This window comes from Heteronotia binoei, chromosome 8, assembly GCF_032191835.1.
Source record: "Heteronotia binoei isolate CCM8104 ecotype False Entrance Well chromosome 8, APGP_CSIRO_Hbin_v1, whole genome shotgun sequence".
NCBI classification, from domain to species: Eukaryota; Metazoa; Chordata; class Lepidosauria; order Squamata; family Gekkonidae; genus Heteronotia; species Heteronotia binoei.
Window position 1 is genome coordinate 94972345 of NC_083230.1, and position 26081 is coordinate 94998425.

Here is a 26081-nt window from a genome sequence, read left to right on the forward strand (position 1 = left end):
CCCACAAACCTGGCGCTGGCTCCATGGGTCACCCAGGCTGGTTGCCCATCCTTATGGGCAGCTGAGCCACAACGGGCAGGCTACCGCTTTTCATCCAGGCTCCATGGCTGCTTCCCCACACTCTCCAGGAGCAAGCCTGGGGCAGGGAGGAGAGGGCCTCTCACCTTCACAAAATGCGAGAAGGTGGCAGCAGCAGCAGTGGGTGCTGCTTGATCGGAGCAATGGCAGCGGTGGGTGCTGCTTGAACTGAACAGCAGTGAGTGGTGGGGGCCTAATTGGTGGGGCCAGAAAGGTCACACAGGAGTTTGGTTGGCGGGGCTTGGACCCCCCTGGGCCCCACCATAGCTACAGGCCTGAGCTTAGCTCTTTCATAAGTTGATACAGCCGGTCTGAGAAGGGGCAGTTTGGTTGGCCAATCAGTTTGAAATCTGATTACATCTTTATAGTTCTGCTACTTTCCCTTCCCTGGTTTCTCTCAATAAACACCTGCATTGTGTTGCTCCTTTAAGAAGGAGTGACAAAGAAAGGTCTTGCATTATTTAATGAAAGTGGTGTTGGTGTTTTTTTTTTTTAAATAATCCAATAATGTAACCTATGATTATCTACTTTTTAAGATACTGCAGGTGAGTGCACCTGCTCTCCAGAACCAATAAAAACACAGGACTCATTTCAGAAGCAAGAGATTTTCAGTAAAAAGTTTGTGGGTCTATAAGTCTCTAAAGAAAACTGATGCACAGAGGATGAATCCCAAAAGAGTGTTTGAGGAAATACACTAAAATACAAATCACTGCATATTCAGAAAGAAGAAAAAGGAGAGCAAGATTTTCACTCAGCTTTTGATCATTAAAAGGTAAGAATTCAAAGGAACTCTGAACACGCCAGTTACTTGAATGTTTCTGTTCTGTACAAAAGACATGAGTTAATATTAACTCATGTAAGTTACATTTTGATGAGCAGGAGCAATTTTGATAAAACTTCTCAGTGTTTCCATGCTGGGTCTTTCTACCTCTTCAGGAAACTCTATGTTTCATTATTATTATAAATGAACTAACTCGTCTATATTTATGACTGGTTCCTTCCTTAGAGATCACTATAACTCTTGTGTCTTGCCTAAGAAAAGTTTGTATTTAAAATAGTGCTTAATGCATCTACACATAATGAACCCACTGAGAACATCACAGGATATAGGCTGAAGGGCACCATCACAGGATCCCAGACTAAGATTCCCTCTCTTCACTCCTTCATACCATTGATACACAATCTAAATATCAGAGGAAAACAATGATAGGACTTTTTGTTGGTATGAATAAGGAAACATTTGGATCTGTCAATAAGGACTGTGTATTTTTTCCTTATGCAGTTATTTTCATTTAAATACAACCCTTCCAACAAGGAGTTCTCTCTACTTGGATGGAAGTATATCTTGTAAAGGATCAGTTTAATTTCCTGGTGTTTGGAAAGAGGTAAATGTGCTTATTATATGGCATGTGGTTATGTAAGCATGGTGAGCAATGGTTGAGTAACACCTGTGATAAAATAAGACTTGGCACAACACAGCCATCCCATCTCAGGTTTGCTGAACTTCATGATTTTTTAAATAAAAGCTTTTTGTTTTTAACCATTTAATCCGTTTCTAAATTCTTTGGAGACTGTTTTCCTTGGTTTAACTCTTCTTATTCCTGCCATAATGCTCTTCCATTTAGGAATATTTAGCATATTAATGAATGTTTGCACCCAAAAGTTGTTCAAAGTGATCTATATTTATAAATATATATTTTTTAAAAATTATTCACTTCAAAATTGGTAATAAATCTAGAGGTTTAGATTAGCAGTACTTTGTATTTATTCTCCATATCTGAAGATACTTCAAGAGCTGACTCCTTGGGTGTTGCATGGTGTACAAAATGAAGTATTCAAATGACTATTTTGAAGATCATCATCATTCCAAACATAAATCTACACTCGCTAAAACCTGGATAATAGGACTGATTTCCCACTCACTTTACACCGCTCTCACGTTCCTCTTCTCAGCGGAGCTTCCTTCCAATTTCACACTATCTGCCCCGGGGCTGCAGCTAGCGTTGGTTTTTTTGTGCCGCAAACAGAAACATCTGAAAACCAGTTTCTGTTTGTGATGTGAAAAAGCTGATGCTAGCTGCAGTCCCAGGGCAGTTAGTGTGAAATCGGAAGGAAGCCCTGCTGAGAACATGAGAGCAGCATAAGGTGAGTGGGAAACTGGTCTAGATATAAATTGCCCTGTGATATTTTTTTACTGGTCAGATTGGAGTAGTGTAAACACCACCCATATCTGCAATGTATATGAGTAGGGTTGCCAGCTCTGGGTTGGGAAATACCAGAAGTTTTGGGGGGTAGAGCCTGGGGAGGATGGGGCTAGGGGAGGGGACCTCAGCAGTGTATAACGCCATAGAATCCACCTTCCAAAGCAGCCAATTCCACCTTCCAAAGCAGCAGAACTGATCATGGTTGTCTGGATGTTTATTTGTAATAGTTCCGCCTGGAGATTGGCAACCCTGTATGTATGCCTAATTCAGGTGTTGAACACTTGTGTGAATATTTGAAGATGGGATGGCTTATTGGCGGGGGGGGGACAGGTAGGTCTTGTCTTTCTACCATGTATTAGGTCTGGATCCTGTTGTATTGTCTGATCTGACCTTAGGGTTTTAGCTAAACATCCAATGATAATCCATGCTGATTTTTTTTTTACTTCCTTCCTTCATTTATATCCCATCTTTCTCCACAATGGGGGTCATTGCTCTCTCTCTTCTGTTGATCCTCACAACAGCACTGTAAAGGTGAGCTAGGTTGACATAGTGTGAGAACATAAGAGAAGCCATGTTGGATCAGGCCAATGGCCCAGCCAGTCCAACACTGTCACATACAAAAAAAAATTGCCATCAGGAGGTCCACTAGTGAGGCCAGGACACTAGAAGCCCTACCACTGTTGCACTCCCCAGCACCAAGAATACAGAGCATCACTTGCCCCAGACAGAGAGTTCCATCTACACCCTGTAGCTAATAGCCACAGAAGAACCACTGCTCCATATGTTTATCTTGACTGGCCCAAGGTCATCCTGCAAATTTCCATGGCATAGTGGAGATTCAAATATGGGTCTCCCAGATCCTAGTCTGACACTCTAACCACTGTTTCATATTTTATCTTGTTACCATCTACATACAATTAAAAGACCATTCCTTATGGCAAAGGTTATGCTGATACAGTTTATTGTCTTCATCCTGCTGTGTTTCAAAGTGAATACAAGAATTTCTCCAGCCGAATCCTTGGGGTATTTGCATAAATCTGAAGATGACCGAAAAGAAAAAAGAAGGAATAAATGGCATTGCTCTTGAGGAAATGGGGGCCCAGGGACAGGAAACGAAGACAGGTAACCTTGTCCTATAGCTTTTATTTTCACTAATTCCCATATTCAAGACAATACTGGAATCCTTCACTAATCACCCTTCCCAAATTAATACTGGACTACTGCACTGCACCTTGTCTTGACTCTCCAGCCTAACTGACCCCATGATTGCTACTGATTGCTTCACCCCCTCCACCACAAGGGCACCAGATTATCTGGGTTTTGCTTCACTCTTTCTCTAAAGCATTGAGTCTTCGGTACATAGGGCTGCCAAGCCCCTGGTCCAGGCGGGGAATGCCCCGCCCGGGAGGTTCCCAACCTGCTGGCCCACATTGGGCTGGCGGGGGGAACCTCCCCCGACGTTGCCAACACAATGACATCGCCCGGAAGTGACATCACTATGTCACTATGGTTTTCCCATACACTCTAGTCATTTGGGAGGGAAAACTATATGGTACAATACATACCACAGAGTTTCCCCCTCCCAAATGGCTAGAGCGTTTGGGAAAACCATAGATTTCCCCCGGAAATGCTTAGAGTGGCTGCTGTGCTACATCACCAGCGCGATGACGTCACTTGCAGGTGATGTAATTGTGCCGTGCGCAGGTTAAGTCTCCCGCCAGAGGCTCCTATCTGTACATCTATCTGAAGCCAGAATTCTATGTCTCACATATTCGACATCTGACAACATTCCAGAATTTGAATGTATCTTTTTAATATTTCCCTCAATTAAATGTATGTCCTGTTGCATAATAAAACAATGAAACTTAGTATCAACTGGTTGATTTCAAGACTTTTGTGCATGACCCACTTGTCTGATTAGATCAGGCCACAGGTTTTTTTTGACTTTCATCAGACTTCCAAGGTTGAATGTCCTGTGCCACATCATGTAACACTCTCTTTGGCACTTATCATGACTATGCTTTGGAATGCCTGTTGGAGGAGGTGTGAGCTGCCCCCTTCCTTCCTTTCAAAGACCTTGCAAAATTTATTTTTGAGGATATTTGAAGAATCAAATGAAAACCACTGAATGTAACTTTCTGATGTGAACTTGTTGATATTATAATTGTATCAGGTTTTCAGTTTGTTAATGATATGATGGGTTCTTATTGCTAAGAGTGTAAATTTTAATTTGTTAGCTACTTTGTTTGTTGGAGAAATTGAATAATTTTTAAATAAATAACACACACACACACACACCAAATTCATTCTATCTATCTACCTGTCACCATAGTAGTCTTATTGCTCTGTTTATTGGATGCCATTGGATCAGGTGTCAATCTGATTGGATTTTTTAAAAAAGAGATATTTTGTAGTCCACCTTGAGTCTCAGCAAGAAAGGCAGGGTATAATTTATGTAAATAAATAAAAAATATAACAATAAAAATATGAATGTTGAAGGCAAATCAGAGCTGTGAAAATTTACTTGAGAATTTTTCACTTCCAGAATCAAATTCATGTCCCTCCCTGGCTGGCCTTGTTTGTGTCCTAATCTACAAAAACAAACTAACTAACAACCCCCTGACACCTTTAAGGCCAACAAAGTTTAATTCTGGGTATGTGTCTGAAGAAGTGTGCGTGCACACAAAAGCTTATACCCAGAATTAAACTTTGTTGGTCACAGAGATGTCATTGGACTCAAACCTTGTTCTATCGCTTCAGACCAACAGTTACCCACCTGAATCAGTGAAACAATTTATCTAGTTCCATGTTACTTGGGAGAACATCTCAAGCCTGTGAAAGTCCCCCCTCCCACACACCCCCAACAGTTTACATCAAACCTTAGTTATAAGAATTGATTATTCTCCATTGTATGGCTAGTGATCATGCTGCTAAGCTCATACTGTCTTCTTTCTCAATGTTTTAGAGCAGAAGACGTTTACTGTGGAAGAAGCTGTGGAAACGATTGGATTTGGCAGGTTCCATATTGTGCTTTTCCTGGTCATGGGCAGTACTGGAGTAAGTTTTGACTAGGGGCTGTAATAAACTGGCTCTGGTAATAATCATCATTAGAGCCAGCATACATACAGTTCAATGTGTTATTACCTCTCTACTAGTGACATTAGACATGCTGAAAGCAATGCACAAGTGCACTGTCCCTACTCCCAGACTATGCATGACCAACGGCTCATAAATACAGAGTGCATGTAGGAGGCATGTGCCCATAGGCTCCTCATGATCAGTAATACTGCCTTTTCAGGTCTTCCCAAACATGGAGGCATGCACATGTCAATGTTCATGCCTGCTTCCCCGCTACATGCATTGATTTTGATGTTTGTAGAGAGAGAAGTTTATTGCATATGACCAAAGGCCATTACAACTGGAAGAAAAAAAATATGGATCAGATCATAAAATGCAAGCTTTATCAGGGATTAAAATACATATTAAAATACAATAGAAATCTCTGGCCTCAGTGTGTATAAAGTCAGCAATAGAGGGATACATGAAAAGCATACACTTCCCACACAAAAGATGGAGTTAGGGTTGCCAAGTCCAATTCAAGAAATATCTGGGGCTTTGGGGGTGGAGCCAGGAGATACTGGGGGCAGAGCCAGGAACAAGGGTGTGACAAGCATAATTGAACTCCAAGAGAGTTCTGGCCATCACATTTAAAGGGACAGCACACCTTTTTAAATGTCTTCCTTCCGTAGGAAATAATGAAGGATAAGGGCACCTTCTTTTGGGGCTCATAGAATTGGACCCCCTGGTCCAATCGTTTTGAAACTTGGGGGGTACTTTGGGGAGAGGCACTGGATACTATATTGAATATTTGGTGCCTCTACCTCAAAAAACAGCTCCCCAGAGCCCCCGAAACCTCCAGAACAATTCCCCATTATACCCTATGAGAATCGATCACATAGGGAATAATGAAGACATTTCCCTCTATTCTCCCCGCTTCTGGTGAGTCTGAAGCAGCGGATCGGCCTCTCTACTCACCATTTGCTGCCAGCTTCTTCACAGAAACACAGACACACCATTCTAAATTGAAGCCTTTCAAGTCAAGCCTCCGGAGGTGCAAAGGCACATGGTCCTTTGCGGGCGGGGCTCCCCCCCCGCCAGCCAGCTGATTGGGGGCGGGAAGCAGCCTGGGAAAACTGAAGAAAGGCTGCTACGATCGAGGCTGGGTGGGAAGGGAAGGGCAAGGAGAAGCTGCTGGGATCAGGGCTGGGTGGGAAGGGCCGCCATTCCCCCCCACTTTCCAGATTTTTGGCGAGTGGGGGGAGAAGGCTCCAAATCGGGGGTCCCCCAGCTAGGCGGGGGATTTGGGAAGCCTAGATGGAGTCCTATGGACTGCACTTAATAAGAATAGGTTGTTAATTAGTTCTCTAGACATATCTAACTTTTCTGCAATGAGCTCAGAGAAGTCTTCATGGCATGTGGATGGGGTTTTACAGGACTCCAGAATTATTCAAATTCCAATATCTCCTATGAGGAAGCATTCTGAGGGGAGCTGGATTGACTGTTTTTCAACCAAATAACACCATAATTTCAGGGCACCTTATGTTAGTAGTCCACCAAACACTCATGTTTCATGAGAATAGAACCAAGGGTTTCCACTAGGTCCTTCACCTGACTTGTGCTGGCCAAGAGCTGCCTCCCCTTGACTAAGTGAGACTTGCACTAGCCAGAAGTCACCCTTCCTGGACCAGGTGAAACTTGTGCCACCAGCAAGCTGCTGCCCCTGGGCCAGGGGAGATACTTGCCAGCTGCAAGCCACTTTCCTGTTGCCCAGAAAACCTGCTAAAGGAACAAAAACAGGCCCAGGCTCCTTAAAATGCTGGCTCTGGGTATTCATGAATATTCTTGGAAATATAAAGGACCTGGATTAGGACTGCCAGCCTGGAAACTGATGGGAGATGAGGAGAGGCGATCACTTACCACAGTGGAGGCGATTGTCACTGCTGCACAATGACATCATTTCCAGCATGATCCAGAAGCACCAGCATGATGCTGGGGTGATACTATAGCACTCACCCAAATTCTATTGACACCACAGAGTTTTTTAATGGAAACCATTGCGTTATTCAGGGGCGTGCTAGATTGGCTCTGGTTTAATGCCAGTGCTTCTGGGTCATGCCAGAACTGATGTTATCATGCAGTGGTGACACTTGCTGCCCTCCATATGGCTGGCATGTTTCTTCCTGCCAACCAGCTGAGCATCAGTGGGCTCAAGCAAAGGAAACCCCCAGTAAACAGTACATACAGTCTTCACTAATACTTTACCATGTAATAGTAAATAATAATATCAAACAGACACCACTCATACAATATCAAAATATCAAAATAAACAGTAAGCAATGAACTTTCAGTAGTACAATTAGAAATTACATACAGCAAAAATATGCAAACATACTTGCAAGTCCATACTTCCGTAAGTCAAAACTGCTCTCCTAAATTCTGTTACAAATTTTCCAGGTTGAGAACACCGTGCCTGCTGAGAAAGACATAGATGGTCATTTAAAAATTGTACCTGAGGCCTGGGTGCTTCATTCTTTGAGAATTTTTTTCTCCTCTATGTCTAAGAGGATTAAGAGGATAGATATTGCTCTGTGAGAGAAGCTCAGCTGTGGATCAAGATTCCAAAACTGGACCTTTTGTATAGATTACTGGTCAGCTGAATGGATATTTTTATCTCTATGAGTAGCACCATCAGAGACTTTTCCATGTAGCTACCTGGAGAATTTGTAATTTTGGATAGCAGTTTTGACTTATGGAAGTGTTATGTATGCGGACTCAATTGAAGACTAATGGGTGTTCCTGCCTGGCTCATTGGAGTCATACGGACTGGGCTTGGGAACTTGGGAAAATGGGCAGCAGGATCCAAATCTCTGCTGCCCTACACCAATCACAAGCCCCCACCAGTTTGAATGATCCAATAACGGGCTTGGATGGGAACCTGGAGTTGTATATAAGTTTGGCCCGTTGGCCCAGTTCTCAGTCTTTCTGTGCAGCCACCTACAATGCTGTGCCCAATAAAGAGCTGTTATTCACTACCACCTCACCTCTTCAATGCATAAGAATCCACTATATTATAGGAAGTATGGACTTGGGAGTATGTTTGCATATTTTTGTTGTGTGTAATTTCTAATTGTACTATTGAAAGTTCATTGCTTACTGTGTATTTTGATATTGTATGAGAGGTATCTGTTTGATATTATTATTTACTATTACATGGTAAAGAATTAGTAAAGACTGTAGGTACTATTTACTGGGGGTTTCCTTTGCTTGAGCTTGATTACTCCTAGGACCCTGTGTGTTTGCTCTAAACTATGGAGCTTTGTGAGCAAAAATTCTATTTTGTGAGCTACTGGCATTAACGTTCTGAGCTACTGCATAAATTAGTTTGCTCTGGAGCCATTTTTCCTGAGCTGAGACAAAAATGTGTGAGCTGGAGGCTAAAAAGTTGTGAGCTCGCTCACACTAACTCAGCTTAAAGGAAACACTGGTGGGCAGCAGCCAAAATTGCCAGGAGTTTGCCAACCATTAGTGAGAACTTGGAAAGCCTAACCCAGATATTAGTATTTCCAAGAATCTTGGATAGCATCTGAATATTCTAAAAAAACCAGATGAAGTATTTTAGTGCTATATATATGGAGCACGTATATCCAAACACATATCCTTACTTGTGTGACAGATACTTGCAAATCCAGTAACCTTTGATTTTTGGCCTTTGATTGTCTCACTTTGTGAAGAACACAGTGACTTTAACATTTTTAAAATTTCCTGTATGTCATGAAGGGTTCTTTATATTTTGACTAGGAATCCTTTATTGACGATCAAAACTCTAATTGTCTCATTGTATGCAATGCAACTGAAAAATATTAGATGGCTTCAGTAAAAAATTATATATGAATGGATGATCTGTACTGAGGTGGGGGGGGGGGGGAGAAAACCGTGGACCAAGGAGAAGAGATAATTGTGTTTATGCTTTGTTCATATTCTCACATTCCTTTAAATAAACATTTTGAACATGCTTCTCTTGACCCCAGTCTTTTAAATGTCAGAACATATATTCAACCAGGAGCAGTTCCCCTTCTTGCTAGCAAATTTTAAACAGGAATGGCCTCCCTTTTTTCAAAAAATGCTCTTACATCTGGCACCTGAGCTTCCTCAGAACCCATGTGTTAAAAAAAATTAATATGTTCCAACATCTCTTGGAATTTTAAAGTGTAGATTGGGTACCAAGACCAAATTTCATGTTATCAGAACTGATACAATGGCCTTTGAATGTAGCTGAAATTCAGATTAATTTACTGCAGCAGTTCATCTGCAACTTTGGTGAAAGGATCTTTTGTCTCAGCAAGCACAACATTTGTTTTATGTGCTAATTTTGCAGTTCTGCTAATGAAGGACATGTATTAATTCCTGAAGGTAGCAGAGGCCATGGAGATTATGCTTATCGCTGTTGTGGGTCCAGTTATCCGTTGCGAATGGCAACTTGGAAATTGGCAAGTGGCATTAGTGACGACAGTAAGTAGACCTTCCTTTGGACTCTAACTTTATTCTATTACTTCAGTACAACATGGCTACCTGCGTGGATAGACTTTTGATTGTCTGCTTCTATACAGATGGGGAAAGCACATCAACACCAATTCTACTCATTGGATGGCTTTTGTGAATTTTTGTCCATTTAGCTAAAATTTGTATGATTTATATTCTTCCCTGTCTGCATTAGTTTGATATTTCCTAAATGATCATTTTATTACAGGAATTTATGTTTGGTGGGCAGCTTTCGTGCACCTGGGCAACCATGGGAACACTAGAGACCCTGGGATATACTCTGTGATCTGGATTCTAAAAGGGGAACCAATGAGCAGTTCTGGTGCAAACCAATGAGCAGTTCTGGGGTGTGGTTCTGGAATATGCATATGTGGGGTTGCGGCCCTGCCATTTTGTCTTGTTCTGGAGTTATCAATAAAGCAGGTTCCTGTTTTGAACATCTATGCATCGAACTCAGTATTTAACATTGCCCAACAGGAAAACCCTCGTAGGTACAAGCCAATAATACACATAAAGAAACTGAGTCTGGAAGGAAAGGCTTTAATGCAGTAAAGTGGGGAGAAACAGTTCAGGTTTTTCCCAAAGGAAATGTAAAATACATGGCAAATTTATAGGTCTTATGTTCAAAGAAACCTCCTGCAGAAAACTAAAATTACATGTCTTAACTCATTTTACTGGTTAATACATTAACTACAGTGATTTGCTTCTGTCTTTTCACACCCACACGTCCACAGGTGTGCATAGGTATGCTGTGCACATGACCTTTACAATAACCAGAAAATCTGGACCTAGATAAGAATACATCATATTTAGTTAAAAAAAACCTATTTAGTACAAAGAACAATTATCCCACTGACTCAACAAGCAAAGTACAAGATACAACCATTATATACTACTGAATTAATTATATACTTGTTTTTCACATTCCATTCTCCCCACAGACTAACCAGTTCAGCTAAAGGTTGGTCTTATTTTCCAGGGGGCTTTAGCCTATCTGAGGAAGCAGGATCAAAAGAACCAAAATCAGACCTTTCAATTTCTAGCCTAATTCTCACATTATGATATGACTATATGGTTACTTCTTTGTAATTTTACCACATCAGTTTTGTGTGATGATTATTCCATTTTGAACATGTAAGGCGAGATCCAATGTTTACCACAGCTAATGGTTTTCATTAAGTTTCTGTCATGTGATAAATGTCACATCACATGCTGCCCAGAACAGGAACTCATGGCAGTTCCATGGTTCTTGAATTCCCAACCTGACAGTGTGGGGGTAGAAACCTACAAAATCAGGAACAATCTACCAAGAGGAAGAAAAATGTTAATGCTAAATTTTATTTTCCCATACACTTAAAGTTTGATAGGTTTCTAATCATCTTTGAAGGAACTTGAGGCTGTGCTTTTAATCTACCAGCCAGCATGGTGTAGTAGTGATAGGGCTGCCAGGTGGAATCATCGTGCCAAAGGAAGAACTGTGGGGCATTCTGGGAGTGGGTGGTGATACCGTGTGACATATTGGTGTCATTATGTCGTCATTGTGTAGGTGATGTCGGGGGGCAATGTTCTGGGTTTTGGGTCCAAAACTCTATGGTAAAATTGGCATCAAACCATAGAGTTTTGCCCAAAAAATAGAGTGTTATCATGTGTCACCAGAGTGTCATCATTTCCGCAAGATGTCAGCACATCAGGGACATTGTGTGGCAATGTCGCTGTTTGGAGGTGGTTTTACTCCTGCTCCTGCTGGCCAGCTTTGAGCAGAAACTCCCAAAATTGGGGGATCCTCTGCCCGGAACTGTGGAATACAAAAATACACTGCTCCAGGCACAACAAGAAACAATTCAGTAATTGCCAGTCACAACCAAAAGAAGCATTAAATATTCTTGCGACTGAGCAGTTTAATGCAGCAGTTACTCAGATTAAAGCACATATTGAAACAATGGAGAATTTGTATATATATTTGTACACAAAGGACTGGCAATTACTAAATTGTTTCTTGTTGTGCCTGGAGCAGTGTATTTTTTATTTGTATTCTCCATGCTGTAGTCCTTTGTCTTGACTCAGAACTGGGGAATGGCAACCCTATATAGTGGTTAAGAGCAACAAACTACAATCTGGAGAATCGGGTTTGATTCCCCACACCTCCTTTGATAAGGATTAGGGCTGTTCCCAGGGGTCGTTTTGTAGAAAAAATGGTGGTGGAGCTCATCCAGGGATTGTTATGCAGCTGCACCTACTATTCAATTGACAAGGTGGGAAGAAGGAGGTGGAACTGTCAGAAAGGTTCAGGAGCTGCACTCCTGTGAGCTGCCGCTGAATCGGAGGTCTGGCTGTTCCTCAAATAGTGTAAACTCTTCATACTTCCTATGTTCCAATCCTTTTCAGATGGTCTTTTTTGGCTATATGATATCCAGTGTAATCTTCGGAGTTCTAGCTGATCGATATGGCCGCTGGAAAGTAAGTGACATTATAACAATAATAATAATAATAATAATAATAATAATAATAATAATAATAATAATAATAATAATAATAATAATAATAATAATAATAATAATAATAATAAATTATTTATATCCCGCCCTCCCCGCCTAAGCAGGCTCAGGGCGGCTAACAGCATCCATAAAATATACAATACAATAAATATACAAGACTTTAAAATCAACATTATCCAAAACAGTTCTAAAATTCACATTTGACATAATTTGACAGTAACAGTGATGTTCCTGGCACTATTTCTGTCAGTTTATGTGATAGCGAGGGTCCCTGGGCAAAGTCATTTTGGCGGATCCATTTGTTTAGTAATCATAAATCAGCAGTCTGTAAAAGCCGACCTAAAAAGGATGGTCTTGCAGGCCCTGCGGAATTGGTCAAGACTCCGCAGGGCCCGCACCTCTTCCGGGAGCTGGTTCCATAGGCATGGAGCTGCGATGGAAAAGGCCCATGCGCGGGTGTTCTGCAGTTTGGCCTCTTTTGGCCCAGGGATAGTCAGCTTGTTATTCCCTGCTGACCTCAGTGCTCTCTGGGGCTCGTAAGGGGAAAGACGGTCCTTCAGGTAGGCAGGTCCTTGGCCATTAAGGGGAATACACTAGGTTGCCATTTAGCATCGGTCCCCTGGGTTTAACAATCATCTGACATCAAAATTTAGCAGACTAAACTTCTCCTGACATGGAATTAAAATCAGCTAGAGCTTGGACCCACTTATAAAATTTGAGAACTACTGGGCTAGAAGCTAGAAATTCAGCTTTGCTGTTTCAGCTTGTGTGAATCCTATCACTGCCTGCTTTTGTTTGTCTGTCTCAAGTTTAGTGGATAGGGTTGTCAACCTCCAGGTGGCATCTGGAGATTTCCTGCTATTATAATTGATCTCCAGATGACCAAGATCAGTTCCCCTGGAGAAAATGGCTGCTTTGAAAGGTGGAGTCTATAGCATTATAGCCTGCTGAGGTCTCTCCCCAAGCTCTACTGCCCAAATCTCCAGATATTTCCCAGCCCCAACAACTAGGGTTGCCAGCTCCCAGGTCCCCATCAGGGTTCTCCCACTTTTGGGGGCTTTAGTCCAGTGCCGGCCAGCTGGCCAATGGAGAAAACCTCACCCACAAACAGTGATATCCCCAATGTGATGACATCACTTCCCGGTGTTGTCATCATGCAGGGGGCATCCCACAGTGATGCTCTGGTATGGGGGCAAACTCTACGGTTTTGAAGCCAAAAACCCAGAGTTTTGTCAAAAAAACAGTGTTGCCTCTGATGTCACTGACATGATGCCATCACTTCTTGGCAATGTCATCACATCAGGGACATTGTGCAAACATCCACCTACCCCTGGAATGCCTCTCAAATCCCACTGCCATGAAAGTGAGGGAACCTGGCAACCCTACTGCAACTCTACTAGGTACCCTCATATACACCTTTTATCTCTTAACATATTGAAGACAGGAAGCAGCCTTTTGCTAAGTCATACTGTTGATCTGTCCAGGTCAGTATTACACTGACTGGTAGTGGAACTCCAGGGCCTGGAGTCAAAGTCTTCTGCATTATTTGATCTTTTTAACTGGAGATGCCAGGGATTGAACCTGGGATCTTCTCCATTCAAAGGAGATGCTCTATCACTCAGTCACAGACCCTCTCCCTCACACACAATACATTAACTAGCAATGATCATTGAAAGGTTGTGGGGGTTTTTTCACTATTGAAAAAGTTCAGGTTTAAAATGGGGACACGAAACATGGAAGAACTTTAAGTCCACGCTATTCCATTTTCACCCAACAACTTGCACTGGATTGTTCTTCGGAGTCAGCTTGCTGCCCTCTGTTTAACACATTTAATATTCCTTTCCATATCCCTGTTCCAGATTTTATTCATGTCTTTCATCTGGGGAGCCTATTTCTCTTTGCTGACATCGTTTTCTCCTTCATACATCTGGTTTGTTTTCCTCCGGACCATGGTGGGATGTGGCGTGTCAGGTCATGCTCAAGGGTAACGTATTGCAAACACTGTCTCAGTCAAAACATCAACAGATAAAAATCAAGAACACCATGGAGAGAAAATAGATTAGCCATGTTTATAGGCATCCTCTCTCTCTACTTAGTCTTGTGTCTTTGGGGCAATTCAAGATCTACAATGGTATCTGGAAGCTCTGATTGTGATACAGACTCACAGTGCTTTCCACTGGCGAAAATGCTGTGCTCCTTTCTATCAGATAGGCATCTGTCCATCATTGTCTATGCCTTCATCACCTCATATTATTGTAATATGCACAGTGTAGGGCTGCTGGAGACTATTTGAAAACTTTAAATAGGGCTGATTTTGGATGGAGAGTATCCAGGGCTCCCCTCCTCTTCTGTGCCTTCTCCTATAGCCGCTATGCCTCCCTTCCCAGTCCCTGACCCACACATTCGTGCATCTTTCTTCCCTCACCATCTGCACTCACTGATGTCTGCATCACCCAGGTACCCATTCTCTGACTATGCTGGGCAGGGTGTACGGCTGGGAGCACAGAGGGCTTGCAAGCAAGGGGGTGGTGGAGGAGTATTGCGTGGTCTTTCACTCTGTGTATGGGGAAGAGGGAGAAAGAAATGATTCCACCTTGCCAGTGACCCTCCTGGAACTGGCCCTAAGTGAGCCCTGCAAAGTCCTGGTCTAGCTATCCCAAGTGGCAACTGTATGCATGGACACACTGTGGTTTCTTAGTGTGTTGGAGAAATCATGTCAATGGATACTGATGATTGGTGGTATTGTGTACTGAGTTTTCTGAAGACGACATAGTCACTGTCAGTCACTGGAATGTAATATGAGCCAGTCAGAATCATGTATAGCCATCTTTTGATGAGAAGAAGAAGACATTGGATTTATATCCCGCCCTCCACTCTGAATCTCAGAGTCTCAGAGCGGCTCACAATCTCCTTTACCTTCCTCCCCCACAACAGACACCCTGTGAGGTGGGTGGGGCTGAGAGGACTCTCACAGCAGCTGCCATTTCAAGGACAACCTCTGCCAGAGCTATGGCTGACCCAAGGCCATTCCAGCAGGTGCAAGTGGAGGAGTGGGGACTCAAACCCGGTTCTCCCAGATAAGAGTCTGCACACTTAACCACTACACCAAACTGGCTCTATAAACTGTGGTGTTGAACACTTCCTTGTCTCTCCTTAACCTTCCCACTTTATTCTGCTTTTCTCCAGGCTTATAATAAAAACTGAATTCTTGCCTACAAAGTATCGGGGCTATATGCTGCCACTGTCACAGGTAAGCCTTTTCTGCTCTTTCGGAATTTCATCTTGGCTGTTTTCGCACTGACCTTAATCAGCAGCGACGCCCCTCTTCACCGCGCAGGATCGGCGCAGATTTCGAACTAATTGCCGCGGAGCACTCGGAAGAGACGGAAAGTCCCACGGCTTTTGCGGTGCAAACGGAAACCGCCAAAAACCAGTTTCCATTTGTGCCGCAAAAGCCGCGGGACTTTCTGGCTCTTCCGGGTGCTCCGCGGCAATTAGTGCGAAATCCGCGCCGATCCTGCGCGGTGAAGAGGGGCGTCACTGCTGATTAAGGTCAGTGCGAAAATGCCCCTTAAGAAACAGATTATTGCCTCCAGGTTTTTAAAATCATTCCTGGGAATCCACCATTTACATCAGGAATCCCCAGCATGGTATCTGTGACCAACATGGTTTCAGCCAATGTGTTGCCCATTTGCTTTAGCCCCCCAAAAGAAAGGAGCTAATTGCAGCATTCCTGCAGCTTACTGGAGCAGGAGGTGCTTTGGAAGAGCCTTGAAGGCATCATCTTTGGATCTACAGGGTGTGCGCATTCTGAAATAACTGCACCCATCATAGGAATCATAGCTTGGACTGGCACCTCCCACCACTTTGTTTTCATCATTAAAATAGTGCTTTGAATCCTTTGAATTGTAGGAGTATTTTTTTTCTTAGTTTCAGCGTTAGTTTTTAGTATGTATTCAATATTGACTGGAAGATGCCTTGAGGAGGTCAGATAGAAATGCATTAATATAATAAAAGAGCTCTCAGTGCTCCAGAATTGTACAAATATTCAGCCAGGGAAATAGCTTTATTTGTGGTGATATGCTTTGCTGCATTAAATATGTGCACTCCGATGCACTGAAGAAATTTCCAATAATTGGATACTCCTTGTGTTACACTCTGCAGATGATTGGCAGCTGACATTCAACCTTCCATAGCTCAGCTGAAGAATGTGTCGCTTACTTTAACAAAATCTGTATTGACAGTCTGTGAGTTGGAAACTGGTGCTGGCAGTGAAATCTCTTTTCTTAATAATATCTATGCATCAGGAAAAGTCCAAGGAGGAAAGGCATGAATGCTGATGTTGCTAAAACAAATAACTAGAGAAAACCCATCACCTTCTGTTTTAACCTCCAGTTTTCCATTTGACAGGTATTTTGGTTGGCAGGATCCTTGTTAATTATTGGACTGGCGTCAGTGGTCAACCCAACCCTTGGGTGGCGATGGCTGATAAGAATTGCCTCTATCCCAGGCGTCATTCTCCTTTTAGCATTTAAGGTTGGAAATAGTTACCATTGCATTTCTTGTACATGTATATGGTTATTTTAATAAGACTAGAATAGACAGTCTTCTCAAGTTAAGTAACAAACTATTTCTCTATGGTTCAGTTGCCACGCAGACACAAAAGAGTCTGTCCATTGTGGATATTGGGTTGTGTGCTACGGTTCCATTCTACTAACACTAGAGCCTTCTAGGGTCCTTGCACCAGAGAAAAGCTCCACCGTTAGCTGAATGAAGCCACAGAGTACAGTGTGGAGTTGTGGCTCAGCATTAGAATATCTTTTTTTGGGGAGGGAGTTGGTATTGTGTGTGTGCATGCGTGGAAGTCATAACTGACTTCTGGCAACCCCTAGTGGGGCTTGGTGGCAAGGGGCATTCAGAGAGGTGGCTTACTATTGCCTGCCTCTGAGTCCTGGCTCTGATATTCCATGGAGGTCTCCCATCCTAGTATTTGTTAGGGATGGTCCTGCTTAGCTTCTGTGATCTGATGAGCTTGAGCTTGCCTGGGTTATCCAGGTCAGGGCACATTAGAACATCTCTTTTGCATGTAGAAGGTTCTTGGTTCAATCCATAGCATCTCCCTTTAAAAAATGTAAAAGACTGCTACTGAGGCCCTGGTGAGCTACTGCCAGTCAGTACTGACCTTAGAAGACAACGTTCTGACTGAACATAAATCAGCTACATCCTGTAGTCTGTAACAATTACTGTGGCACAACTTTTTCAAATGACTGCAATCACCAGAGTTACTTTTGACTGTAGCTGTGATAGCCTGAATCACGTGTTATGTTTTTCCATACTGTGCCAGTAAATGGCTCACAAGTACTGTGTGAACTGCTCAGCAATATATATCTGCATGTGTACTGATGTAAGTTCTGAAACCTTAAAGGAAAGACCTCAGTCAAGTTGGTATTTAAGAATCCAGGACAACACTGACTCTGCAGCAACTATCTAACCCATTTGTATTTGTAGTTTATCCCTGAATCTGCTCGGTATAATGTTTCCAGTGGAAATGACAAAGCTGCCCTTGCAACGCTGCAGTGGATTGCCAAGATGAACCATTCTGTTATGCCTGAAGGAAAGCTGGTGGAACCTGTCAATGTAAGTGTCACCACTTCCCTCTTAATGTATGTAATGCTGCCAACAGGAATTTAATTCCAAACGCTTTATTTAATGTTCCCCACTAAATTGTGCCCAAGCTCGAAGGCTTCTTTGTTGGACTATGTGGCCCTGAGGATGAGACTTTTATGTTATTAAAATCATACGACTCCATGTTAATATAAAACAAATAAAACTTTATTGTACAAGAAGCATATTGGTTTCAAGATGTTCATAGCTTAATTCTTCAGTGAATAATAACAACTTCTGACTGAGGTGTCACACTCTTTCCTTTCACACACTCCTCACTCTCAAATCCTTCCTTCTCCTTCTAACTCAACTTCCTGACAGCTTCTGTCTCTCACTCTCCTATAACGCTCTGACCATACTAGGTTTTGGCCCTCTATCTAGCCCCTAATATGTCCTCTAAAGTATTCTATTTTTCTTCCCTAGAATGTTAATGCCTTTCAGAGCATTAGTATGAGATTCCAATTAGAAGACTGCTTCTCAGACTCTGTAGATTGCTGACTGACCACTATTAACTGCTGACCTCTCCCTCTTTCTCTCTCCACAGATACTTCTTAGCTCTGCCCACACTCAGTCAGCAACCAATCACCTCACTCACTTATCTCCTTCTTTCAGCCTCCATTCTCTACTGTAACTTACAAACAATTAAAGGAAAACACATATATAAATTCAAATAATTACAGTAAGATTCAGAATAGTATTATACTTGGTGGTTGACCCTCAGATTAAATAAATATTCATTACTGTCTCATGATTTGTGGAGATGGTAGTTATAATATAAGACTATTCCATTTTCCTCCCCAGTGGAGACCCAAAGAAATTACAAAATTGTTCTCTCTTCCTCCATTTTATCTTTGCAAAGGAACTTTGTGAGGTAAGGTGAGCTGAAGGAGGCTGCAATAACACACACCAAATAATGCACTTTCAACCCACTTTTAATGCACTTTCCAACTGGATTTTACTTTGTGAAATCAGGCCTTGAATTCAGCAGGAGCTCTCAAGAGCACAGTTCCTGAACCTTTCTGAGGCCCCCACTCCTCCACCCCACCTACATTGTCCATGGAATAGTAGGTGCAGCTGCATAACAATCCCTGGATTAGGAGAGAGCAACCAGCCAGCTACCAGGAGCTTTGCCACACACCCCAGCAGCCCTCATTAACCCCTGGAGAAGCCCATGGCAGAAGGTCCCAGGTTCAATCCCAGGCATCTCCAACTAAAAAGTGTCCAGGCAAATAGGCATGAAAAGCCTCAGCATGAGACCCTGGAGAGCCGCTGCCAATCTGAGTAGACAATACTGACTTTGATGGACCAAGGGTCTGATTCAGTATAAGGCAGCTTCATATGTCCATATACTTCAGAAGCTGCAAGTGGTCTAGAACACAGCTGCCGATTGCTGGCAGGAGTGTCCTGGTCAGTGCATATAACACATCTTACAGCAGCTGCACTGGCTCCCAATTAGTTTCTGGTGCCAATTCAAAGTGTTGGTACTTACCTTTAAAACCCTAAATGGCCTGGGGCTCTCATATCTTCAGACCACCTCTCCCAGCATGATCCTTCTTGACTTCACCCATCTTCATATTGGAATTTATTGAAGGTCCTTGGTCTATCAACATGGGTGAGGGGCTACTCAGTAGTGGCCCCTGCTCTTTGGTACAAGAGATATGTGCCTTGCAGGACTTCCATAGGTTTCACAGGCTGCCGTTTTTCAGGTGGCTTTTGTGTGATTGCAATCCACCAGGCAGCTGTGGCTTTGCATTTTACCCTGCTTGATACCGAGTAGATTTTAATGGGGATAAATCTTTAACCATTTTATATTTTAAAGATTATTTATCATTTCTCTGTACTGCTTTTATTGGTGTATTTTATATGCTATTAGCTGTCCCAAGTCACTTCCGGGGGAGAGGGAGCAAGATATAGATTTGATAAATAAATAAAATAAAAATACATAAATTAATGTAACATTTTAAAATTGCTACAGTTTACCTTCTTTTGTTTATCTCCAACGCCTGATACTCTTTGGAAGCCACCACAAATGAAGATTCCAGTTAGCTATCTTGTTTAATTTTCACTGACAAATCCATCCTTCCATTAACTGTTTGACTTCATTGGATTATAGTCCTGAAATTGTTTCCAGCCCTGGTATTGTAGAGATAGGATTTCTAGGTTTCAGCAGTGCAATCCTAATTTATTTCTACCTTTAAACTATTATTTTCAGGAAAGAAGAGGTCGATTCAAAGACTTAATGGATTCCAAATACTTACGGACAACTTTGCAGATATGGATTATATGGTAAATGTGTTTGAGTTGTTCCTTTCAGATGATGGTGTGTCTAGGCGAACTGAAATCGATGGAACATACCGAGGGAGTTAGTTCAGATGCATTTTAAAGAGGAAAGTCATTGTTTGCAGGATAGTCAATTAGAATGGGAGAAAATTGGCTCTGATGATTGAATTTGGTAGTCTCTTTTTCAGAAAACAACCTATGCACAACCAGCTGTCTCTGTATCACAGGTCAAAGACCCAAATGACAGCTGATGACATTCTATGGAAAGCCTATTTCTCTTCCTGTTAACTGGGAAATTACATGTGAATAAAAGATGAACACACAGAAGATAATGAAGCTGCACAAATATCCCCTGCACACCTCCAGATCCATTAAATAGCTATATTGTATAGCACTGCAATGCAGACACAAGGTGCCAGAGATTCAGCCAGCAATCTTATTCTGTTGTATCTAAGAAATTTAAAACTGTTTAAAGACACACACAGCCCAGCAAATGAGATTGGGCATCGGATATAATGGAATGCGTGCTTGTCTAGCAGTGGCAGGCACTGTCTTCTGCTTCTGGTTTTTGTATTCCTCTGTCGCTGTTGATGAAATTACTAGAGGGAGGGATATCAAAAAAACAAGCACACAATATTGGCACATCATTCCATTTGCATGTGTACAAACTCTTGCCTACCTGTTCAAAATTGCACATTGGAAAAAAACCCCAGCCCACACCAATAATCAAGATTTACAAATATTGCACTGTGAATTGTCATGCACATTTTTTCTAAAATTCACATACATCTTTTCCCTTTTGATCTATCTTGTTATCTTATCTAGTTAGTTGGCTGTTCTATACATGCCAATTTGAATCTTCTGTTACTTGATTTTGGATAATATGCTCTTCCTTCCTGGAGGGATTATTGTTGCAAGGTTTGGAATAGAAAGCTTTTCATTTGACAATTATCTTGGCACCTCAATGATTTTATTTACTTTGGCAGGAGGACAGTGGATGAAAAGTGACAGAAATGAGTGACTCGATATACCCAGAATAATTAACAAAACTTGATCAACCCCATTGATGTTTCTTTATAGTGCTTTCATTTTCTTCAGTCACTGCCCTATCTCAGTTAATTGGGGGAAGGCTTTCTGATTCTATATGTTTGAGTTGCTTGTATACATGCAGCAGTACATGTGCAGCCCCCAACAGGGTTAATAGTGCCCCTGGGGAAAACTGACTGACAGGAAAACTGAAGGCTCCTTCTCTTGGTATTCTGTTTGGATTGAAATCTGTGTGCCTGAGAAATAGGTTTCCAGAAGCAAACTTGGAAGTGAACGATAACTGCCTTATTCAAAGTCAAGACACAGAAACTGGACACAACATGTTAAAACTCATAATGGTTTTAGTACCTTTTGGCTGATTACAGACCAGCACTTTGGGCCAACTCAGAGATGCCTCTGAAGTCAGCCCAAAAAATCCCTGCAGATGGCAACATCTGCCAGCCATCCCTATCCCATCCTCACCCCGTCCTCCAGGCCGCTCCATCTGGCTCAAAAAGCTACCACTTCCAGTAAAGTTCATTGCTAACAGGGGGCCCTCCTAAGGCCCCCTTCGGGATGCTATGGCTTTAGCATCCCTCCTACTGCCCGAGCTCCTCCGACCACCTCCGAGCTCAAGGAGCTGAAAGGGAAAAGAAAAGGAATCTGGCTTCTGGGTCACCTTCCCATGCAGAGGCGCCCAGCCACCTAACAGATGGGATGCGGGCAGCATGTGGGTGAGCATATGGAGGCTCCGGGATGGCTCTTTTTGAGCCGTCCCCGATTCGGGCCGCCTCCAGGCCATCCCAGAATGCCCATCTGTTCTCAGCCTTTAGGAATTTTTTTGTGGTCCATGAACTCATTAAGGAAACATGGATCCAGAAAACTGCTTTAAGTGATCTGGATAGAAATAGCCCTTCATGCAAACCAAAATCAAAACAAAACTTTGTGGGACTTTTAAAACCAGATGGGGAATTTGGTTTGAGATGGAATTATGCCCCCAATGCAGTATAAGGGTCCCCCCCCGCCGCCAAAGGATGGTTTAAAGGTTAACTCCTTTCCCAACCTACTACTTGAAAAGTACTTATGCATATTCTGATCAGTTTTTTGCTAATAAACATAGAGCAATTTAATAGCAGCCCTCTTCTTTAGCATCACAGGCAAGCAGTGGTCTACTTAATGAGCCCAGAATACTTTCAGCTCTAACACTGTTCAAGTCCCTCTATTTGTTCTCCAGATCACTGTACTTTATTCCAAACTGTGTTCTCAGGTCCTTTGAGAGAACCTTGTCCACACCAGACTAATTTCAATTGTTATGCTGGTTCTTCTGCCTTCTCTTTTGCAGGCTGGGGATCTCTTTTGCCTACTATGGTGTCATCCTGGCCAGTGCAGAGTTACTAGAGAAGAATCTGGTCTGTGCCACAGGAGGAGGAGGCACAGCTGAAAAGGCAGCTGTTGGCAATGATGCAGAGGAGATCCGGAGCCCTTGCTTATGTCATTTGTTTGCCCCTTCAGATTACCAGGTCATGATCATCAGCACAATTGGAGAAATTGCATGTAACTATCTTCCCTTCTTTATTTTAATATGCTATTGTCTGAAGGGAAGAGAGAAAGAACATTGCAAAAGTAAAGTCTGTGTACTCTCTACCATGTGGGGGGGGTGCTTTATAGCAGCTTTTGACATCCACAGGACTCGGTCCTACTTAGCTTTCTGGAATAACCTGTGAACCAAGAGCTCATGGCTCTTAGGGCCAAGGTAGAGGGAAAATTATGGTCAGATCTCCTGTCTCATCTTGAAAAGCAGTTGCAGGGAAGGGGGATTGTATTGAGTCCCTAGTGGGTGATGAGAAAGGGTTTAACACTCTCCCCTGTTTGTGCCATTATCCCAATTTAAATCTGTCTCTCTTGGCTGCTTTTCAAAGAAAATAGAAAAGATGGGATATCCAGTCACAGACTACTAATGTTTCATCTGGTTTCCCAACAGGTAACAAGTTTAATGATGTAGAGGGTAGATTTTGCCAACTCAGAGGTTGGCTGCAGTTGCAACAACTAAGATCTGTGCTCTCTAATTCACATGCTGTATGGTTCTCTCATGAATAAAGAGTGTGGCTTAAAGTAGATTTTGATTAATGCAGGGATATTGCTGACTCATCCACATTTCCTCATGATGTGCATTCCAGAAAATACAAGTGGAGTTCTGCCTTGCTTCCTATTGCCCCCATCTGTATTGCCAGAGTCCTGGAGGTCTGAACAGTTCTTGCAAATATGTCCAGGAATTATAACATCAGTAGCTGTTTTTTCCCCAATAAAAATTTTATTGTGCAATAACATTGCAGAATTATCTATCATTAATAATAATTACACAACAGAAGAGTACATACAGTATCTTGTTTATAGTATCAAGGTATATATTGTATTATAATCAAAAACATTTACCATAAATGTAAGGCTTCTTACAACATTAGGTGTCTCAGTACGTTCTTGTAAAACTTCTGAAAATGGAAACCTGATTGTTACCTAATCAGAAGGAGTATCAGGATTGAGTTAGTGAGCATAGATTGATGGTAAAGAGGGCTTCACAGCCAGGTTGAGTCACCTAATCTTTACAATCTTGACATGATGTTTCTTTTTTTCCATTCATTGTTTTCCAGTAAACCCGGTAAACATTCTAGGCATCAATTTGCTGGGAAGGCGACTGAGCCTGACAATAACTATGGGGTGTACAGCACTGTTCTTCCTTCTCCTCAACATATGCACTTCCAGGCAAGTCTGTCAAGTATTGGCATATTGAGATGAAAATAATGTGTTGCATATTGCACTTTGTACACCCTAGAGCTTGTGATCTTCCCAAGGCATTATCTTTTTGTGTAAAAACAATTTTATTATTCTGCAATATATTATATTAATACTCATCTATTATTAAAAAATTAGTACCAATACATTACATTTTCCACCTTCCTCCCCCCCTTTTCGTGACCTCCATCGGTGCATTTTTCTTAATATACTAAAAAGAAATAAAAGATAATTTTAACATTTTAAGAATCTTCATAAAAAATCTTATAACTATAATAAAATAAAAATAAGGAAAAAACCCTATTTACAATAATTATCGTCCATTTTCATTATAATCCTTTAGTCCTTATTTTAAAAATAAAATTGAAGAAATATATATTCCCATAGCCTCAATTTTAACTATAAACCTTATCAAAATAATAAATTGAGAAAAAAGATAAAGAAAGGATATAATCCCATAGTCTCAATTTTTAAACTGTAATCCATTTACTATTTCTCTAGCGTTCAACTGTTGTCAAAAATCACCAAATGTCCTTTAACCTTCCATTGTTTTTCAATTTATTTCTGAAATTTTCCCCACTCATCTTTAAACTTCTCTACATCATATTCTTTTAAGATTCTTGTAAGCTTGTCCATTTCACTCCAATACATAACTTTTATAATCCAGTCCCACTTTTCTGGTATTTTGTCTTACTTCCACATCTACACATACAATGTCCGCGCAGCTGAAAGCATGTACCACATTATCGTTCTATCTTGTTTCAGAAATTTTTCTATTTGTAATCTCAACAAAAAGTTTTCTGGTGCCTTCTTAATGTTATAACCCAAAATTTTTGAAATCTCTTGCTGAATGATTTGCCAAAATAGCTTTGCCATTTCAGAAGTCCACCACATACGGTAGAAAGATCTTTCATGTTTTTTACATTTCCAGCATCTATCCGACACCTGATTGTTCATTTTCAACAGTTTCTTAGGTGTCATATACCACCTATAAAGCATTTTAAAACAGTTTTATTTAATATTATTACATGTTGATATCTTCATAGAGTTTTTCCATAAGTACTCCCATTGTTCCATCTGTATTTCTTTATTTATATTTATCACCCATTTTATCATTTGAGATTTAACTACTTCATCTTCTGTAGACCATTTCAATAGTAATTTATAAACTCTTGAAATCAATTTTTCATTATCGCCAAACAGCATTCTCTCCAGTTCTGTTTGTTCTTGTCTTACTCCATCATTTTTAATATCCTGTTCAAGCAAACTCTTAATTTGCTGCAATTGAAACCAATTATATTCTAACTCTTCCGCCGATTTTAATTCCACCTTACTGCCATGTATTTTTAACAATTGTTTATATGATAACCATTTATCTTCATTAATATCTGAATATAACTTTATTACTTCTGTTGGTACTATCCAAAGCGGTTTCCTCTCGTCCCCATATCTTTTGTATTTTGACCAGGTTTTTAACAAATTACTTTTATATAATAATGCAAGAAGAAGCCATCCATCTTACTTTTCCCATAACACAGATATGCATGCCAACCAAAAACATTTCCATGGCCTTCTAATACTAATAATTTTCTGTTCAGTAACGTCATCCATTCCTTGATCCACACCAAGCAAACTGCATCATGGTACAACTTTAAATCCGGCAATTGGAAGCCTCCCCTTTCTTTTGCGTCAGTCAAAATTTTCATTTTAATTCTTGGTTTCTTGCCAGCCCATACAAATTCTGAAAGTTTCCTTTGCCAATTATTAAATTGTTTACTGTCCTTCACTATTGGAATTGTTTGAAACAAGAACATAATTCTTGGTAAAACATTCATTTTAATTGCAGAAATTCTGCTCAGCATAGACAAGTTCAACTTATTCCATTTTAATAAGTCTCCATCAATTTTCCGCCAGAGCTTCTCACAGTTATTTTTATACAAGTCAA

The 26081-nt window shown here is 41.4% G+C and overlaps 1 protein-coding gene across 1 annotated transcript in view; it reads left to right on the forward strand.

The window, feature by feature from the left end:
• The first annotated feature begins 674 nt into the window (after positions 1 to 674).
• SVOPL (SVOP like) overlaps positions 675 to 26081 on the forward strand; it is a 43676-nt gene continuing 18269 nt past the window's right edge. The window contains exons 1-12 of the mRNA XM_060244596.1: positions 675 to 850; positions 3272 to 3404; positions 5248 to 5339; positions 9753 to 9851; positions 12267 to 12338; positions 14236 to 14360; positions 15563 to 15626; positions 16787 to 16912; positions 17885 to 18013; positions 20253 to 20326; positions 22689 to 22900; positions 23995 to 24106. Coding sequence (XP_060100579.1) covers positions 3326 to 3404; positions 5248 to 5339; positions 9753 to 9851; positions 12267 to 12338; positions 14236 to 14360; positions 15563 to 15626; positions 16787 to 16912; positions 17885 to 18013; positions 20253 to 20326; positions 22689 to 22900; positions 23995 to 24106 — 1184 coding nt within the window. The 5' untranslated portion in view covers positions 675 to 850; positions 3272 to 3325. The remainder of the gene's footprint in view (positions 851 to 3271; positions 3405 to 5247; positions 5340 to 9752; positions 9852 to 12266; positions 12339 to 14235; positions 14361 to 15562; positions 15627 to 16786; positions 16913 to 17884; positions 18014 to 20252; positions 20327 to 22688; positions 22901 to 23994; positions 24107 to 26081) is intronic.